Here is a 21,881-nt window from a genome sequence, read left to right as displayed (position 1 = left end):
AACTGTATGAGTTATAATTCATATGGACAATAGTTAACCATAACTGTATGAGTTATAATTCATATGGACAATAGTTTACCATAACTGTATGAGTTATAATTCATATGGACAATAGTTAACCATAACTGTATGAGTTATAACTCATATGGACAATAGTTAACCAAAACTGTATGAGTTATAACTCATATGGACAATAGTTAACTATAACTGTATGAGTTATAATTCATATGGACAATAGTTAACCATAACTGTATGAGTTATAGTTCATATGGACAATAGTTAACCACAACTGTATGAGTTATAATTCATATGGACAATAGTTAACCACAACTGTATGAGTTATAGTTCATATGGACAATAGTTAATGATAACTGTATGAGTTATAATTCATATGGACAATAGTTAACCATAACTGTATGAGTTATAATTCATATGGACCATAGTTTACCATAACCATATGAGTTATAATTCATATGGACAATAGTTAACCATTAAACTGTATGAGTTATAACTCATATGGACAATAGTTAACCAAAACTGTATGAGTTATAACTCATATGGACAATAGTTAATGATAACTGTATGAGATATAATACATATGAATAAACAAGTAACTTTAACTATCTTTGGGTATCATTCAGATGAGCAATAGGTAACCATAGCTATATGATTTTTTATTCAGTAAGTGAACTATGTGGTTATAAAGACAAAGAATCATTGGATAGACTAAAAGCAGAGATTGATATTGAAAGAAACAGATACAAAAAGTTAGAAGAGAAATTTAAGTGAGTATAATCTGTTAAAAAAAAGAATTATTTGTTTTGGTAGTTTAATAATTTGCAAGACCTCCTTTTGAAATAATCTTGTCTTATGTCTATGCTTATTCCATGGGCAGAGGGGGTCCAAAAGACAGTCCTTCCATAAAAAAATCACAAATTGCAAATACCTTTATAAATAGTTCTTTTTAAAATACTCTTTTTACATATAAATGTTACCAAAAGTTTGATTTAGCATCATAGTCTTGGTCTTTTAATCATTTTATTTATCAATGAAAAGAAGATTGATGTGATGATGTTACCATGGTATTATATGGATATGTTGTTCTCTGCATTTCCATTGTGATATCATGTTTTGCTGTTTTAAAAGCAAAGAGAGAAGTGCTTGATAGATTGACCAAACACATGTTAATCTGTCCATGAATTTTGATGAAACATGTTTTCTTCTCTCACTCATCATTAAATAAAGATTTGATGTAGCTTGAAAGAAAGATAATGTACTGTCATTTAAAGGAGCAGACAGTTTAATTTTGAAATTTGTATACTAATTTTTGTTTTATTTAAAATTAATTTCTTGCCTGTAAATGTTAGTTTGCTGAAAGGAGAGCGTCTTAAGCAGCGATTTTACATCATTCTACTCGATACTATCAGATATAAAATTTTGGAATGATGTGGCAGATTGTCTTCAATTAACAGCTGTTAGCGGTATTTACTCAAAAGATTAGTATGGTATAAAATGGCAGGTAATGGTAACTGGTCCTATACAGTTACTGACCTGTATTAACATTGTAATGTAAAAATGTACATTATGATAGAATTTATTGGAGATGTCACCAGTTCTATAGGTAGTTTATATTAACTCATGCAAATGTTTGTTGAATAACATATAAAGTTGTATATAACATATTAAGATTACTGCCAATTAGTCAATGTGACAATACTGAAAGGTATGAGCTTTAAGTCCTATTCCATGACTGAAGACCTTCCAGCATTTTTTAAGATGATGAAAGGCAATACAAGCACTGTTCTTTTGATAAAATGGTTTCTTTAATGTCATGAATCAGGCCATTGGTTTTCTCTTTTGAATAGTTTTACATTTGTCATGTCAGGGCCTTTTATAGTTTGCTATACAGTATGGGTTTTGCTCAATTGTTGAAGGTTGTATGGTGGCCTATAATTACAAACATCTATGTCATTTGGTGGATAGTTGTCTCATTGGCAATTATACTACATCTTATAATCATACCACATTTTCTTATTTTATTATTATCAATTCTGTGATAATTATTAAAGATCAGATGAAGCTTTCTTTGTTTGCAAAGTATGATCATGAGATAATAAACTTCTTGATTACAGGCAAATTTTTAATTCTTATAACATTTCAAATTCAATATTCTCTTAAAAATTACAGGTGTATTTATATAAAGAGAATTAGTTAGAATGATAGGCTTCTTTGGTTAAACAGGTTGGAATAAAAAGTTGACAAAGATACCAGATTTAAAAAAAAATTACTGTAAATTCAGAAATTATTGCGATGTTTTTATTATTGCGAAAAATGCGACAGGGTTATAATCGCAATAATTTAAACTCGCATTTTGAAATTTTTTATATGAATTAAACAGGATTTTTCTCAATATCGCAAAAATTAAAATCGCATTTTAGTCTAAAATGACAAAATCGCAATAATAAATGCACGCATTAATTTCTGAATTTACAGTAAGCAAATATGAACACTTTTTTTTTGTTATTACAGAAAATATGAGATTGATTGTGATAACAAACGTATTCAGAGCTTTGATAGTGCCCAGGGATGGGTTGATGTATCCATCAAGTCCAGTAATTCAGGTCAGTAGTAAAGAATAGTATGTCAGAGCTTTGATAGTGCTCAGGGAAGGGTCAATGTATCCATTAAGTCCAGTAAGTCATGTCAGTAGTGAAGAATAGTATGTCAGAGCTTTGATAGTGCTGAGGGAAGGGTCAATGTATTTATCAAATAATCAGGTTAGTAGAGAAGAAATAGTACTTCATATAGACAAATGAACTTAAGTATCTTTAAATCAAGTACATAAGGTAAACAATATATAAGGTATACATAGCTGAGAGGGTGAAAGAGTAGATTGTTACCCTGAAAAAAACATTGTCAACCGAGTTGAGGCCAAGATTGGCAACATTTTTTGAGGGGTAACAATCTGCTCTATCACCCGTTCTCAGCTATGTGTTATTCAATGTATTATTCTAAATGATCTGTGAAGGGTAATAAAATATAAAAGCTATGGGATAGAGTAGAATGTCTCCCTTGTATAAACCAATCAAAATCTGGCATTTTAACTTGAAGTATAATGAATGGGGTAAATAAAATCTTACTGCTTAAAATGAGTTTATCTATGGGTAGGTAAACATCAAAATTTGTTTTTACAGATTTTAATTGTATATGAAGAAGGTGAAATATATATATAGATATAAGAAGATGTGGTATGAGTGCCAATGAGACAGCTCTCCATCCAAGTCAAAATTTATAAAAGTAAACCATTATAGGTCAAAGTACGGTCTTCAACACGGAGCCTTGGCTCACACCAAACAGCAAGCTATAAAGGGCCCCACAAATTACTAGTGTCAAACCATTCAAACGGGAAAACCAACGGTCTAATCTATTTAAAATACGAGAAATGCATATTTGACATTTCATTTCAAAACTCTGACTAACCTTTCTTATATAGTAGGCTTTCAAAGGCATGAAATATGTGGAACAATCCAAAGGTCAAAGTCAACAACATGATCTATGCTAAAAACTAAATGATCAATACATATGATTATGTAGTTAAAAAAACCAAAAAAAAACCTAAATACCACAAGTAGAGCTAGGAACACTGAACCAATTATCTATAATTTAAGCTGCATTTCAGAGCCTCAAATCTATTTTAACTTTTTAGCTGCAAAAACCCCTTCACCACCAAAGTCAACAAAGAAAGGACGACCAAGAAATAAAAAGTTTGATGTTTTATGGAGAAGAATAGTGGATTCTATATATACATTTATGGATGATTTTATAGAGGAGCCTGAAGAACAGAATGAAAATGATGAAGGAGATCCACTCACTGTTAAACAGTTAGTTTAGATAATGATTCACCACTGCTTATTATACCCCATGCACTGAGTTGCGGAGGGTATAAAGTTTTTGACCCATCTGTCTGTCTGTCCGTCCGTCTGTCCGTCCGTCAGTCCTGTTTCTTATCATCGCAACTCCTCTTAAACCACACAACAAAATTTCATGAAACCTTTTTAGATAATAAGGACATACTATGTAGTTGTGTATATCGACAGGAAATTACAATTCAATTTTTATACGACTGCAAAAAAATTTTGTGGTCGTATATTGGTATGACGTTGGCGTCGTCGTCGTCGTCCGTCGTCGTCGTCGTCGTTGTCCGAAGACACATTGGTTTTCGCACTCTAACTTTAGTTTAAGTGAATGGATCTTTTTGAAATTTGACCATAAGGTTAAATACCACAAAAGGAAGGTTGGGATTGATTTTGGGGGTTATGGTACCAACAGTTAAGGAATTAGGGGCCAAAAAGGGGCCAAAAATAAGCATTTTCTAGTTTCCAGACAATAACTGTGGAACGGTTTATGGATCTCTCTGAAATTATACTACAAGTTTCCATACCACAAAGGGATGGTTAGGATTTGCTTTGGGGGGTTATGGCTCAAACCGTTTAGGAATTAGGGGCAAAAAAGGGGGAAAAACAGGGTTGTCCTGGTTAATGGACAAATACTTTAGTACAAAACATAATTTAAAGCAGTGTAAGGGAGATAAATCAAATACATCATTGAAATTATCTCCCTTACACTGCTTTTAAATTATGTATAAAGTAATGCTTAATGAACAATAAAGATAATTTAAAACAGTGTAAGGGAGGTAATCCAAATACAACGTTTTGGTTACTTCCCTTACACTGCTTTTAAATTATGTTTAAAGAAATGCATATTTATAAAGGAAGACCACTAAAAATATCTGCAAATGTTGCATCTTTTTTTTTTACAAAAAAAATCCATATGAAAGATTTGACACTATATTTTTAATTCTATTATAAAATAGATTAAGTTAGCACTATGGTAAATTTAAATGGGTAATTATGGTTGCCAACTCCATTGGAAATTTGAATTGAGATTATGACCATATCTTGAGGGAAAGAATTTTTTGGGGGAAAAAAGGGGGGGGGGGATAAAAAGAAATTGTGGGGGGTCAATTTTTTCTCATTTCAGATTTCAGAAATTTAAAAGAATTATTCTTCAAAAATTTTTTTTTCTTTCAAATTTCAAATATTGAAAAATTTCTAGAAGTCTTTAATTGCACAGAATGGCGCATTAGATTTGTAAAATCTTTGATCACATTTATTTATTTGTTATGCCGAATCTAACAGTGTATTTAGATTTTTAATTTTGGGTCCAGTTTTCAAATTGTAGACTTAAGGTCCAAAGGGTCCAAAATAAAAATTTGTTTGATTTTAGCAAAAATTGAATATATGAGGTTCTTTGATATGCTGAATCTAAACATGTATTTAGATTTTTGATTTTTGGCCCAGTTTTCAAGTTGGTCCAAATTGGGGTCCAAAATTAAACTTTGTTTGATTTCAACAAAAATTGAATATATGGGGTTCTTTGATATGCTGAATCTAACCATGTATTTAGATTTTTTATTTGTGGACCCCGTTATCAAATTGGTTCATATTGAGGTCAAAAGGGTCCAAAATTAAACTTTGTTTGATTTCATCAAAAATTGAATTATTGGGGTTCTTTGATATTCCAAATCTAACCATGTATTTAGATTTTTAATTTTGGGTCCTGTTTTTTAAATTGGTCTACATTAAGGTCCAAAGGGTCCAAAATGAAACTTAGTTTGATTTTAACAAAAATTGAATTCTTGGGGTTCTTTGATATGCTGAATCTTAACATGTGTTTAGAATTTTTGATTATGGGCCCAGTTTTCAAGTTGGTCCAAGATAGGGTCCAGTATTTAAACTTTGTTTGATTTCAACAAAAATTGAATATATGGGGTTCTTTGATATGCTGAATCTAAACATGTATTTAGATTTTTGATTATGGGCCCAGTTTTCAAGTTGGTCCATATTGGGGTCCAAAATTAAACTTTGTTTGATTTCAACAAAAATTGAATATATGAGGTTCTTTGATATGCTGAATCTAACCATGTATTTAGATTTTCTATTTGTAGGCCCCGCTTTCAAATTGGTTCATATTGAGGTCAAAAGGGTCCAAAATTAAACTTTGTTTGATTTCATCAAAAATTGAATTATTGGGGTTCTTTGATATGCCAAATCTAACCGTGTTTTTAGATTTTTAATTTGGGTCCCGTTTTTTAAATTGGTCTTCATTGACGTCCAAAGGGTCCAAAATTAAACTTAGTTTGATTTTAACAAAAATTGAATTCTTGGGGTTCTTTGATATGCTGAATCTAAACATGTGTTTAGATTTTTGATTATGGGCCCAGTTTTCAAGTTGGTCCAAGTTGGGGTCCAAAATTAAACTTTTTTTGATTTCAACAAAAATTGAATATATGGGGTTCTTTGATATGCTGAATCTAACCATGTATTTAGATTTTTTATTTGTGGGCCCCGCTATCAAATTGGTTCATATTGAGGTCAAAAGGGTCCAATATTAAACTTTGTTTGATTTCATCAAAAATTGAATTATTGGGGTTCTTTGATATTCCAAATCTAACCGTGTATTTAGATTTTTAATTTTAAGTCCCGTTTTTTAAATTGGTCTACATTAAGGTCCAAAGGGTCCAAAATTAAACTTAGTTTGATTTTAGCAAAAATTGAATTCTTGGGGTTCTTTGATATGCTGAATCTAAACATGTGTTTAGATTTTTGATTATGGGCCCAGTTTTCAAGTTTGTCCAAGTTGGGGTCCAAAATCAAACTTTGTTTGATTTTAACAAAAATTGAACATATGGGGTTCTTTGATATGCTGAATCTAACCATGTATTTTGATTTTGGACATTGGACCATAATAGGTAAATTAAAAAAAATTCAAGTTCTTAGACCACATTCTTTCTGTGTCAGAAACCTATGCTGTGTCAAATATTTAATAACAATCCAAATTCAGAGCTGTATCAAGCTTGAATGTTGTGTCCATATTTGCCCCAAATGTTCAGGAATCGACCTCTGCGGTCGTATCAAGCTGCGCCCCAGCAAAGCATTTTATTTTTCTAGGAGTTACGCCCCTTTGAACTTATTTACTTTAATGTACTACTGCAACAGTTTGTCATCTCAACTCCTCTGAAACCACATAACAAAATTTCATGAAACTTTGTAGATAATAAGGACATACTACTTAGATGTGCATATCGACAGGAAATTACGATTTAATTTTTTTCCAGGAGTTACGCCCCTTTGAACTCATTTGCCCAATATACTACTGCATTTGTCATTGCAACTTCTCTCAAACCACACAACAGAATTTCATGAAACCTTTCCAGATAATAAGGACATACTACTTAGATGTGCATATAGACAGGAAATTACGATTCAATTTTTTTTCTAGGAGTTACGCCCCTTTGAACTTATTTGCTTCAATATACCTCTGCAACAGTTTGTCATCGCAACTCCTCTGAAACCACACAACAGAATTTCATGAAACTTTGTAGATAATAAGGACATACTAGGTAGATGTGCATATCTACAGGAAATTACGATTCAATTTTTTTTTCTAGGAGTTACAACCCTTTGAACTTATTTACTTTAATGTACTACTGCAACAGTTTGTCATCTCAACTCCTCTAAAACCACTCAACAGAATTTCATGAAACCTTTTTAGATAATAAGGACATACTATGTAGTTGTGTATATCGACAGGAAATTACGATTCAATTTTTTTTCTAGGAGTTACGCCCCTTTGAACTTATTTACTTTAATGTACTACTGCAACAGTTTGTCATCTCAACTCCTCTGAAACCACATAACAAAATTTCATGAAACTTTGTAGATAATAAGGACATACTACTTAGATGTGCATATCGACAGGAAATTACGATTTAATTTTTTTTCCAGGAGTTACGCCCCTTTGAACTTATTTGCCCAATATACTACTGCATTTGTCATTGCAACTTCTCTCAAACCACACAACAGAATTTCATGAAACCTTTCCAGATAATAAGGACATACTACTTAGATGTGCATATAGACAGGAAATTACGATTCAATTTTTTTTCTAGGAGTTACACCCCTTTGAACTTATTTGCTTCAATATACCTCTGCAACAGTTTGTCATCGCAACTCCTCTGAAACCACTAAACAGAATTTCATGAAACTTTGTAGATAATAAGGACATACTAGGTAGATGTGCATATCTACAGGAAATTACGTTACAATTTTTTTTTCTAGGAGTTACAACCCTTTGAACTTATTTACTTTAATGTACTACTGCAACAGTTTGTCATCTCAACTTCTCTAAAACCACTCAACAAAATTTCATGAAACTTTGTAGATAATAAGGACATACTATGTAGTTGTGCATATCGACAGGAAATTATGTTTCAATTTTTTTTTCTAGGAGTTACGCCCCTTTGAACTTATTTACTTTAATGTACTACTGCAACAGTTTGTCATCTCAACTCCTCTGAAACCACATAACAAAATTTCATGAAACTTTGTAGATAATAAGGACATACTACGTAGATGTGCATATCGACAGGAAATTACAATTCAATTATTTTTCCAGGAGTTACGCCCCTTTGAACATATTTGCCCAATATACTACTGCAACCTTTTGTCATCGCAACTCCTCTCCAACCACACAACAGAATTTCATGAAACTTTGTAGATAATAAGGACATACTAAGTAGATGTGCATATCGACAGGAAATTATGATTCATTTTTTTTTTCTTATACATTTTTTTTTTCTTACAGTTATTTTATTTCTCCAGTGACAATGTGGGGACGTGGGGTATGTGAGCGCGCTCACTAAGGTTCTTTAATTATCATCTGCAATATTCACTACTTCACATCAATTGTACAAATCAGTGGTTAACATCAACTGTCACAAATTAATTGTCTAACAAAGGTATAATATAAGGGTACTGTTTATCCAGCCAAAGCTTTAGCATAAAAAAAAATTTAAAGAATATATTGTAGTTTAAAACATTTATTAATACTGAATTGAGGCAACAGTAGTTTACCAATGTTCAAATCTCGTAAATCAAGTTATTAAGATACAAAAACTAAGGGAATCACAGGTTTAAACACACATTTTGCTTCAAAACTATTGGTGTTGGGAGTATCTGATAAAAGCCATTCAGAAACATATTGTGAACAAGACTTAGTGATTAATATCATACATTCATATCAGTTAGTCTTTACAATTAGATCTATGTAATCACGTGTATTGTTTATGTTGACATTTTTTTTCTTGTAGATTAAAAGCAAATATTACCAGATTCAGTAAGTTGGCTTAACTATTTTTCTTATTTTTATGCCCCTGCCGTAGCGAAGGGCGCATTAAGTATTACCCTTGTCTGTCTGTATGTCCGTCCGTACATCCAAAAATTGGTTTCCATTCTCTAACTTTAGTTTGCCTCAACCAAATTTTATGAAACTTATACACAATGCTTATTACCACAAAACACAGATCAAGTTTGAAATTTGGTGGTGTCACTTTTACTGTTCTAGAGTTATGCCCCTTTACAAATGTTTCCGTTCTCTAACTTTAGTTTGCCTCAACCAAATGTTATGAAACTTATACGAAATGCTTATTACCACAAAACACAGATCACGCTTGAATTTTGGTGGCGTCACTTTTACTGTTCTTGAGTTATGCCCTTCAAAATGGAAAAATTGCTGAATTTTTTCATTTCCCTTCTCTTACTTTAGTTTGCCTTAACCAAATGTTATGAAACTTATGCACAATGCTTATTACCACAAAACACAGATCAATCTTGAATTTTGGTGGTGTCACTTTTACCGTTCTAGATTTATGCCCCTTTACAAATGGAAAAATTGCTGAATTTTTCGTTTCCGTTCTCTTACCTTAGTTTGCTTCAACCAAATGTTATGAAACTTTTACACAATGCTTATTACTACAAAACTCAGATCAAGTACAAATTTGGGTAACTTCGCTTTTACCATTCTTCAGTTATGTCTCTTTATAATGTTTTATGCAAGCGGGGGCATCATCTGTGTCCCATGGACACATTCCCCATTTATTGATATAGTATTCTGTGTACAAGATATTTCGGTGCTTTTTATGGCACTATTAAAGATACAGAATAGAAAAATTATAGTAAAAATATTTTTTTAAAGAAAATATGACTTTGTTCATGATCATGTTCATTATTAACCAATAGGAATTATAGAGAAAAATATTTTATTAAGGATTAGATATTGATTAGGTTTTTAAAATATTGCTTCTCTGTAATCAGAACAATATTCTCATTGTAGGTTCAGATCTAAAACCTTATATAGACACAATCAAAGGAATACAGCAGTTACTAGCTTGGAAGACTCCATCTTATACTTTACTTATGTTTATGGTTTGTATGACAGATTTTTTTTTACTTTTTGTCATTTTAATACTATAAATAGATATTCAGAAAAATTATTTGAAAACAAAAAGAACAATTTTGGTATAGATACATGTCCTGCTTTCAGATACTGCTGGACATCCAATATGATAGCCCAAATAATATGTAGTATATTCTGCTGCTCTACGATGACTACATTAATGCCTAAATGCACAGAACAACAATTAAAATCCAGGATTAAGTGAGGAGTTTTTAGTGTGTTTGGACTTCATGCCCTGACAAGTAGGAGAGATCTATTACGGGGAGGGACTAAATTATTTGGGTTATCAATATGACTGCTATTTCAAAACATAATTATGTGTAGTGCATTCCAAAGCTAGGAATCAAATGTTCAATGGTTGATAATCCCAGCCATTTCAAAAATGTGTACCAATGTAACTAAAAATTGATAAACAAAACATTATAATTAAAATATTCTGAAAATCAAGTTTTGTGTCTGAATTTAATGAAAGTGAGACTGAGTTACACTAATTGATGTATTTCCATTTCTAAGTTCTTGTCTTATTAAGTAACTTTCACCCTAAGATTATCATCATTTAGATCCTCCAAAATTATTTTTAATGTTTATTTTAATTTCAGATTTATTTGATTGCCATATGGCATGGTTGTTTTGTATCTGTGATATTGTTTTGTTTGGTCATTAGAATGATAGTTAGTTATTTAAATCATTTGTAAGTACTTTTATGTGATAATTATTTAAATTATGAATTTTCATTAAAATAAGTTGAACATATGGGTTAAAAGAATTAACAGTAAGGATTTTCTCCTATTTAACTTTAGCTTAAAAAAGCATGTTATTCTTCTTACAAAAAACCACTAGGTGTTAATGAGTGAAGGGCTGTTGAATTCTGAATAAAAATAGATTACTGGTATGTGTGTAAAAACCTTAATAGTGATGTTCTTATAATGAATGTGAGTTTGTGTTTTGTTACTTATTTTTAAATAATTGATACTTTGTGAAAGTCCCATTCCATCTTTTTTCTTTTTCACAATTTTATTACTGGTTTATGACTACATGCTTGGCATCCACAATTTTATTGAAAAACAAAGTTATGTATGGGAGCCACAGAAATTTATGCAAACAAAAGGAAAATGGTTCTATGAATTCTGTCTGTAACTAATCTGTAGATTATGTTTTCAGATATTATTCATAAAGTAAGAGATTTTTCTGAACATGCTTTTTTACATTATATTTTTAGAGGATTCCAAATCAAATTCAACTTTTTCCAGCCACTGGAAGAACACAAGGTACTGCTATGTAAAAATACCTTTTAAACCTTGTATTGAATATATATATTAAAGTACATTTATCACATCTGTTACATATTAAAGGAACATTAAAAAGAGGAAAAAGCTAACCAACTCTTAAAACTTGTATTCTCAAAATCATAGCTTCTAACACTTATGTTCCATTTTTTGCTACCCTTTAAGGTTTGTTTTTGGCATCATTGAATACATAAAAACATTCATGTTTCTAAACAAATTGTGGCATTAGCTTTAAAGAAAATATATCAAGTACCATTATGGTTGTTGTATGTAGTAGATTAGTAGCAGGATAGGAAAAACTGTAAAACACCTATACTATTTTTAGCAAAAAGAAGAAAGCAGTACTGGACTTACAGATAAATTCAGCCTGGTGATACAAGTGGCAAGAAAGGTTCAGGTATTTAATACAAACCATTGACAAATGTAAATCTTTTAAATCAGATTAATCAGAAGTATAGAAAAAAAATCTTAAGACATTGTTTATTCTGTTAAATCAAGTCAAGTTCTAAAATGCTTGCCTTAATGAAGTGATTGGAATATTTTTTTGCAATAATTGTATTTTTTCAAGATAAAATGAGGCTATGAAATAGAGCATATTATATTGATGCCTATATTTACACTGTTTTGGCTCAGATTTATTGGTATATTGTATGAATTTTAAGTCTGTTGTGTTTGTATTTCTGTGTTGTATATTTACACTGTTTTGGCTCAGATTTATTGGTATATTGTATGAATTTTAAGTCTGTTGTGTTTGTATTTCTGTGTTGTATGTTTACACTGTTTTGGCTCAGATTTATTGGTATATTTGTTTGAATTTTAAGTCTGTTGTGTTTGTATTTCTGTGTTGTATGTTTACACTGTTTTAGCTCGGATTTATTGGTATATTTGTTTGAATTTTAAGTCTGTTGTGTTTGTATTTCTGTGTTGTATGTTTACACTGTTTTGGCTCAGATTTATTGGTATATTTGTTTGAATTTTAAGTCTGTTGTGTTTGTATTTCTGTGTTGTATGTTTACACTGTTTTGGCTCAGATTTATTGGTATATTGTATGAATTTTAAGTCTGTTGTGTTTGTATTTCTGTGTTGTATGTTTACACTGTTTTGGCTCGGATTTATTGGTATATTTGTTTGAATTTTAAGTCTGTTGTGTTTGTATTTCTGTGTTGTATGTTTACACTGTTTTGGCTCAGATTTATTGGTATATTTGTTTGAATTTTAAGTCTGTTGTGTTTGTATTTCTGTGTTGTATGTTTACACTGTTTTGGCTCGGATTTATTGGTATATTTGTTTGAATTTTAAGTCTGTTGTGTTTGTATTTCTGTGTTGTATGTTTACACTGTTTTGGCTCAGATTTATTGGTATATTGTATGAATTTTAAGTCTGTTGTGTTTGTATTTCTGTGTTGTATGTTTACACTGTTTTGGCTCGGATTTATTGGTATATTTGTTTGAATTTTAAGTCTGTTGTGTTTGTATTTCTGTGTTGTATGTTTACACTGTTTTGGCTCAGATTTATTGGTATATTGTATGAATTTTAAGTCTGTTGTGTTTGTATTTCTGTGTTGTATGTTTACACTGTTTTGGCTCGGATTTATTGGTATATTTGTTTGAATTTTAAGTCTGTTGTGTTTGTATTTCTGTGTTGTATGTTTACACTTTTTTGGCTGCTGGATCCCAAGTATTGTCACCTTAACTAACTATGTTGTTTTGTGTTGCTCACTTAATTTTTTATACGACCGCAAAAAATGTTTTGCGTCGTATAATGCTATGGTGTCGTTGTTGTTGGCGGCGACGTATGAAGACACATTTGGTTTCCAGACAATAACTTTAGTTTAAGTGAATGGATCTCTAAGAAATTTTACCAGAAGGTTCAATACCAAAAAAGGAAGGTTGGGATTGATTTTGGGGGTTATGGTACCAACAGTTTAGGGGTTAGGGGCCAAAAACAAGCATTTTTGTAGTTTCCGGACAATAACTTGTGTGTTAGTGTATAGATCTCTCAGAAATTGTGCCACAAGGTTCCATATATCAAAGGGAAGGCTGGAATTAAGTTTGGGGGTAATTGCCCTAATGGTTCAGGAATTAGGGGCAAAAAAGGGGCCAAAAACAAGCATTTTTCTAGTTTCCAGACAGTAACTTGTGTTTAAGTGTATGGATCTCTCTAAAATTGTACTATAAGGTTTCATACCACAAAGGGAAGGCTGGGATTAATTTGGGGGTGTTTACTCTAAGAGGGAGGGGGTTCAAAAAGTTTGGTAGGATTTTTTTTTCCAATTTTTTTGGGGGTTCATATTTTTTTTCTTCAAAATTTTTGAAATTTTTCAAATGATTGCACAGTATTGCACAATAGCAAGAAATCTTCAATTGCAAAGTATTGCGCAAAAGCACAGTATTGTTCAATACCACAGTATTGGGCAATAGCAAGAAATATTCAATTGCACAGTATTGCGCAATAGCAAGAAATCTTCAATTGCACAGTATTGCACAATAGCAAGAAATCATCAATTGCACAGTATTGCGCAATAGCACAGTATTGCACAATAGTAAGAAATCTTCAATTGCACAGTAATGCGCAATAACACAGTATTGCACAATAGCACAGTATTGAGCAATAGCACGGTATTGCGCAATAGCATGAAATTTTCAATTGCACTGTATTGGGCAATAGCAAGAAATCTTCAATTGCACAGTATTGCGCAATAGCAAGAAATCTTCAATTGCACAGTATTGCGCAATAGCAAGAAATCTTCAATTGCACAGTATTGCGCAATAGCAAGAAATCTTCAATTGCACAGTATTGCGCAATAGCAAGAAATCATCAATTGCACAGTATTGTGCAATAGCAAGAAATCTTCAATTGCACAGTATTGCGCAATAGCAAGAAATCTTCAATTATACAGTATTGCGCAATAGCAAGAAATCTTCAATTGGCCAGTATTGCACAATAGCGCAGTATTGCGCAATAGCAAGAAATCTTCAATTGCACAGTATTGCGCAATAGCAAGAAATCTTCAATTGAAAATAAATACAATACTTTTAAACAATTTCAATTGGATTAATTTAAAGTCTTTAATTTTGGGGGGTTCTAACCTTGTATTACTTTTTTGGATATTGGGCCCCATTTTTAAATTGGTCTACATTGAGGTCAAAAGGATCCAAAATTAAAATTTGTTTGATTTTATCAAAAACTGAATTATTGCGGCGTGTATGATATGCTGAATCTTATTGTGCATTTATATTTTTGTCTTGCCTTGAGGGAGTTGAAAAGTGAGACATATTTATGCTGTTTCAGGCGTTGATGTCGTCATTAACTATGTATTAGTTTGTGATTAGGTCTAGTTTATGATGAACCACTAGTGGTAGGTCAATGATATTTGGTATGCAGTTGTATTAGCATTGGCATATCTCATTTCCATGGAGATTATTTGGGCCTGCCCCCTCAGTCATGGTCTATTTACTTTGAAACTTTTGCTTTGTTTACATGTATTAGTTTGTGATTAGGTCAGTTTATGGGGAACCACTAGTGGTAGGTCAATGATATTTGGTATGCAGTTGTATAAGCATTGGCATATCTCATTTCCATGGAGATTATTTGGCCCTGCCCCTCAGTCATGGTCTATTGACTTTGAAACTTTTGCTTCGTTTACATGTATTAGTTTGTGATTAGGTCAGTTTAAGATGAACCACTAATGTTAAGTCAATGATATTTGGTATGCAAATGTATTGGCATTTACAAGTTTTATTTCCATGGAGATTATATAACCCCACACCCTCATTATGGTTCATTGACTTTGAAACTTTTACATAGTTTACAAGTTAATATTTGTGTTTGTTTAAAGGGAACGACTTATGAGGTTTCAGTGGTATTTGGTATACATTTGTATTAGATTGGCACATCTCATTTCCATGGAGATTGTTGAGCCCTATACCTTCAGTCATTGACTTTGAATATTTGCATAACTTACATATTAATAAAGTATTGCTATTTTAATTTCAACATTTGCATTATCAAAATAACAAATAGGCAAGACATATCTCTGAGTTAACAGTTTATTTATTTTTGGCCCTGTTTCCAAATTAGTCCATACTAAGGTTTGAAGGATTTAAAATTAAACTTTGTTTGATTTCAACTAAAATTAAATTTTTGGTGTTTTTTTATATGCTGAATCTAACCATGTTGTTAGATTTTGGATATCAGACCATTCTAGGTAGATTAAATGTCCCATTTCAAATTTTAAAGATCTTTGACCACATTTATTTTGTGTCAGAAACCTATATTATGTCAAAAATTTGATAACAATCCAAATTCAGACAGTATCAAGCTTGAATATTGTGTCCAAACTTGCCCCAACTGTTCAGGGTTAGACCTCTGCGGTCGTATCTGGCTGCGCTCAGCGAAGCATTTTTATTCAATATGATATAACGCAACTGTTATACAAGTGGGAGGTTTAGCTAGCTATAAAGCCAGGTTTTAACACCGTTTTCTTTTCAAAATGCCTGTTACAAGTCAACAATTTGACAGTTGTTTTCCATTCTTTCTGTTGGTTGATAGAATTAAGCCTTTCATTTTGTTATGTTTTATGGACTTTCACCTTTTTATACGACTGCAAAAAAAATTTTGTGGTCGTATATTGGTATGACGTTGGCGTCGTCGTCGTCCAAAGACACATTAGTTTTCACACTCTAACTTTAGTTTAAGTGAATGGATCTCAATGAAATTTTACCATAAGGTTCAATACCACAAAAGGAAGGTGGGGATTGATTTTGGGGGTTATGGTACCCACAGTTAAGGAATTAGGGGCCAAAAATAAGCATTTTTGTAACTTCCAGACATAACTTGTGTGTAAGTGTATGGATCTCTCTGACATTGTACCACAAGGTTCCATATCACAAAGGGAATGCTGGGATTGATTTTGGGGGTAATTGCCTCCAAATTTTAGGAATTAGGGTCCAAAAAGGGGCAAAAAACAAGCATTTTTCTAGTTTCATGACAATAACTTGTGTGTAAGTGTATGGATCTCTCTGACATTGTATCACAAGGTTCTATATCACAAAGGGAATGCTGGGATTGATTTTGGGGGTAATTGCCTCCAAATTTTAGGAATTAGGGGCCAAAAAGGGGCAAAAAACAAGCATTTTTCTAGTTTCATGACAATAACTTGTGTGTAAGTGTATGGATCTTTATGAAATTGTACTACAAGGTTCCATATCACAAAGGGAAAGCTGGAATTGAGTTTAGGGGTAATTGCCCAAAAAGTTTAGGAATAAGGGGCCAAAAAAGGGGCCAAAAATAAGCATTTTTCTAGTTTCCAGACAATAACTTGTGTTCAAGTGTATGGATCTCTCTGAAATTGTACTCCAAGGTACCATACCACAAAGGGAAGGCTGGGATTGATTTTGGGGGTAATTCCCTCAAAATTTTAGTAAATAGGGGCCATAAAAGGGCAAAAAAACAAGCATTTTTTTAGTTTCAGGACAATAAATTGTGTGTAAGTGTATGGATCTTTATGAAATTGTACTGCAAGGTTCATATCACAAAGGGAAGGCTGGGTTTGAGTTTGGGGGTAATTGCCCTAAACGTTTAGGAATTTGGGGCCAAAAAGGGGCCAAAAAACAAGCATTTTTCTAGTTTCCAGACAATAACTTGTGTTCAAGTGTATGATTCTCTCTGAAATTGTACTCCAAGGTACCATACCACAAAGGGAAGGCTGGGATTGAGTTTGGGGGTGATGAATCATAAGGGGGTTCAAAAAATTGGGGGGGGGATTTTTTTTTCCTTTTTTTTCTTTAAAATTTTCCATTTCAAATTGGTTATTTCTGATTTATATATAAAAGCAAATAATAATGATATGGTTTGAATATCGTATCAAGCTGCGCCCCAGCGGAGCATTTTATTTACTTTACCTTGGAGTTCCGTATTTTTGTTCATACTTTTTTTTTGCCAAGTATTGGTATTTTTAAGTTGAATTTGTCAATCACACTTAAATTTCTAGATGACAAAAAAGAAATTCTTCCTAATTTTTAAAATTCTCCTTCATTTCATTTTTTTTAAAAGTTTGGTATATAGTTTAATTTGTTTTTACAGATCAATGAATATATGTATGAATGAATGAAAGAAACCATGGGTTACATATCAATGAAACAGCACTATGTGTTTGTTCTGGTTTTCTTGCCTTTAATGGAATCATATCACTTGGTAGTTTGTTAGATGGAAGCACTCATGATGGAAGTAAGGCCTTTGTATTAAACAAAATGGCTGTTGGAAAGGGCATATAGATAGAAATGGAAACTTACTAATTCATTGAATAATTTTATACTTTTAAGCTCACCGGGGCCCGAAGGGCCCCATGTGAGCTTATGCCATCACTTGGCGTCCGTCGTTGTCCGTCGTCTGTGGTCGTCATCGTCTGTCGTCATAAACTATTTCAAAAATCTTCTCCTCTGAAACTACTGGGCCAAATACCTTCAAACTTTAACTAAATGTTCCTTAGGGTATCTAGTTTGCAAGTTGTATCCGAAGTTTTGATCCATCGACAAACATGGCCGCCATGGCTAAAAATAGAACATAGGGGTCAAATGCAGTTTTTGGCTTATATCTCAAAAACTAAAGCTTTTAGAGCAAATTGTTTAATTGGTCAAGATCTATCAGCTCTGAAATTTTCAGATGAATCGAACAACCCATTGTTGGGTTGCTGCCACCGAATTGGTAGTTTTAACAAAATTTTGCAGTTTTTTGTTATTATTTTGAATACTATTATAGATATATATAAACTGTAAGCAGCAATAATGTTCAGCAAAGTAAGATCTACAAAAAAGTTAATATGACCATAATTGTCAATTGACCCCTTAAGGAGTTATTGCCTTTTAAAGACAATTTTACACAATTTGTTCATCAAGTTTGCTAACATTTAAAAATCTTCTCCTCTGAAACTACTGGGCCAAATACCTTCAAACTTTAACTTAAAGACCAAACAGCCTATTGTTGATGCGCATCAACTAACGCAACTTGGTAGTGACATAAAAGCTCTATGACGTTGTTTCTAGCCATGATAAAAAAACGTCAAATTATAACGTCCTATTACGCGTTTTTCACGGACTCCAACATGATGTACGCTTAAGCGCCGATTTTGTCTTTTATTTGCACCGATTGTGTACAGGTAAATTATAGGTGAAAGGTATTTTTTTATTTATCATATAGACCTCTTCTGTTAGCCAGTTATACATATGTTATGAATTGTCAATTATATAACTGTTGTCCCCTGCTCACAAAGTGGAGATGGGAGTAGAATTTCGAGCAGGATAAGTCAATTTAAAAGATATTTGTGCACTCTGTTTACATTCACTAAAATCTCGGAGTAAAATTCTATTTACAGCATTTTAAAGCACCACAATAAAATCCATAAAAATGTAATACTAGTACAATGAATTATTATCTTGCCGAGAATTTATATGCCACACATCTGATATATTCCTTTCTTGTCATTTTATCTTTTCTATACTTGTTGTACTTGCCAATAACGAAGTCCATCTTTTCTTTCTCGTGTCAAAACGAAGTTCTCGAACAATATGACCAAAATTATCTTAAACAAAAGGGAACACTATTTATATCCATATATTACCATGCAATATACATTCTAGGTTAACTACATGTACATGTATTTACTCGTATAGCAAATACAGTATCGGGGCAAGTGATAAAAAAATAGGCGCTAATGAAAGAATCAAATCGGCACAAATTAAAGATCGATTTTTTTTTTAAATCGGCGCAAATCTCGTACGCCCGTGTAAGGTTAGGCCGATAAACAATACTTTCTAGAAGTTTCGATATACTGGCAACGTATGCATGTTGAGATTAACTTATTTCTTTAAGATTCTCGTAAAATAATGGTGATCTTGCAATGAAGTTAAATTTTATCTATACTGCTTAATTGACAAAATCTTATAGTAAAATAAAAATGATAAAGGTTCATTGTCTTTTGTCATTTGTTTCATTTCAAATTGTCTCAAGGAGAAATGATAAAGATTTCGCCTGATCTCACAGAAGCTTAAGGCAAAAAATGTAAGAAAATAATAATGTGAATTAAAATAAAAAATTAAGGTTTTTAAAACTAAACTTGTTGTAAATTTAACTTATGACAAAAACAATTGCTTCAAGAATAAGATCCAACATGAAATTTCTCACTTTCAAAAAGCTACAATGACCGGAAAGATTGAAAACAAATTTGATTTTCAATGCCGGCAATCTATACATACAACCTTGTCTTTGTTTTAATTTCCAAAATGAGCTATTTAGATTCATAATATTTCATCCAGTTTTGAGAAATACTTTATAGTTTTCAACGGAAAATTATTTCTTAGATTCTAAATCAATTTTTGAATTAAAAAATTATTTGTATTTTATATTTACTGTCTCGTTTATTCAAAACACGTGAGGTAGTAATAACGGGGATCATCTTTTATGATAAATGGATGTATAACGTTTTAGAATCAAAAACTTTAATTCATATATTATACCTATAATTTTAATTTTCTTATATTTCAAATATTCAGAAATAATGAATCCACAAACTTGATGGAATAATTTGTATACGCTCGTCTTAGTCGGGACACATAATGATATAAAGAAGTCCGTCCGTGCTAATGTCTGTCCGTCTGGCAACAGTAGCGAACGAGTGCGCTAGGGCGAAGTTCTGAAATTGACGCGACAAAAAAAACCCACACATCTAGTCTAATATAGTCAAATAGTCTGTAAGTTAGCCAGTGTCATCTTTCATTTCTCTTTTTATTTTCAATGATTTTGCTAATGAGTGGGAGAGGACAAAAACAGACTTTCCTTTCTAAAGCGTCGTAAAAGGTTATTTCGAACAATTTTTCATTCCGAAGGATAGTGTTTCTGAAGGTTAATTTTGTGCGGCAACAACATCATGAGATCTGATACTGATAAATACATGTGATATCTTGTATTACCGGATAATAAAGTAGGTGAATATAGTTGTTATTCTTGATTCTTGAAAATTCAAATGTGGGTTTCAAACGTCCAATTTGCAATTTTTTTCAAACAGTATGCCAGCAAGGAAAACTTGTACTATGACGTCAGATTCAATGTTCTGAAGAAAGACAACTCTTTTCTTCAAAACGAACGAGAAAAAAACATGAAAATTAATCATAACTTTTTTGAAAGGTCGGTGACATATACATTTTTTTGCTTTATTTTGAAGAGTACACATGTCACTTTCCTTCTTGAAATTTTTATGAAAAATTCACTGGTAGATATTTTTTAATACTTGAAACGTTTTTCATTCTTGCGTTTTATTTTTGGCAGGAATGAAATAAATCATATTTTTTAAGATCAAAACAATAAGAGTCTTAAACTCTTGAACCTGTATTTGATAGACACAAATCTGCTGTTTAACATGAAACAAGAATTATGCTTGTAGGTTTGATATAATGGGATTTTTTGAGAGTTTAAATAACAAGCAAATATCATGTTAATATTCGGGAAAACACGAAACTGAGGTTGCTATAGTGACAAAACTAAGTCGGTGACCCCCAAATTTTTTTGTCATATTTTGTTCCTCAAATCATGAAATACCTTCACACAAAATTTTAAGGAAATATCACTGGTAAAACTGAATAGGCTGTTTGGTCTTTAATGTTCCTTAGCGTATCTTGTTTATAAATTGTATCCGAAGTTTGTATCTATCGACAAACATGGCCGCCATGGCCAAAAATAGAACATAAGGGTCAAATGCAGTTTTTGGCTTATATCTCAAAAACTAAATCTTTTAGAGCAAATGTGACATGGGGTAAAATTGTTTAATTGGTCAAGATCTATCAGCCCTGAAATTATCAGACGAATCGAACAACCCATTGTTGGGTTGCTGCCACCAAATTGGTAGTTTTAACAAAAATTTTCAGTTTTTTGTTATTATTTTGAATATTATTATAGATATATATAAACTGTAAGCAGCAATAATGTTCAGCAAAGTAAGATCTACAAAAAAGTTAATATGACCAAAATTGTCAATTGACCCCTTAAGGAGTTCTTGCCCTTTAAAGACAATTTTACACAATTTGTTCATCAAGTTTGCTAACATTTAAAAATCTTCTCCTCTGAAATACAGGTGAGCGATTCAGGCTCTTCAGAGCCTCTTGTTCCTAGATGCATAAAATTATGGAGTTTTTGATTTTGATCTTCTGCAATATTTTTTTAATCCATGGTTTACTTTATTCCCTTTAT

The 21,881-nt window shown here is 31.9% G+C and overlaps 1 protein-coding gene across 1 annotated transcript in view; it reads left to right on the top strand.

Annotated features, from left to right (window-relative positions):
* The window catches only part of LOC127731648 (GRAM domain-containing protein 4-like), a 57,884-nt gene that overhangs the window by 3,581 nt on the left and 32,422 nt on the right, over positions 1–21,881 (top strand). Inside the window, exons 3-10 of the mRNA XM_052240404.1 lie at positions 683–785; positions 2,530–2,621; positions 3,707–3,881; positions 9,212–9,237; positions 10,234–10,325; positions 10,956–11,047; positions 11,576–11,624; positions 11,968–12,039. Of these exons, the coding sequence (XP_052096364.1) occupies positions 683–785; positions 2,530–2,621; positions 3,707–3,881; positions 9,212–9,237; positions 10,234–10,325; positions 10,956–11,047; positions 11,576–11,624; positions 11,968–12,039 (701 nt within the window). The remainder of the gene's footprint in view (positions 1–682; positions 786–2,529; positions 2,622–3,706; positions 3,882–9,211; positions 9,238–10,233; positions 10,326–10,955; positions 11,048–11,575; positions 11,625–11,967; positions 12,040–21,881) is intronic.

This window comes from Mytilus californianus, unplaced genomic scaffold (assembly GCF_021869535.1).
Source record: "Mytilus californianus isolate M0D057914Y unplaced genomic scaffold, xbMytCali1.0.p SCAF_1, whole genome shotgun sequence".
Classification (NCBI taxonomy): Eukaryota; Metazoa; Mollusca; class Bivalvia; order Mytilida; family Mytilidae; genus Mytilus; species Mytilus californianus.
This window is presented reverse-complemented; position numbering and strand designations above follow the sequence as displayed.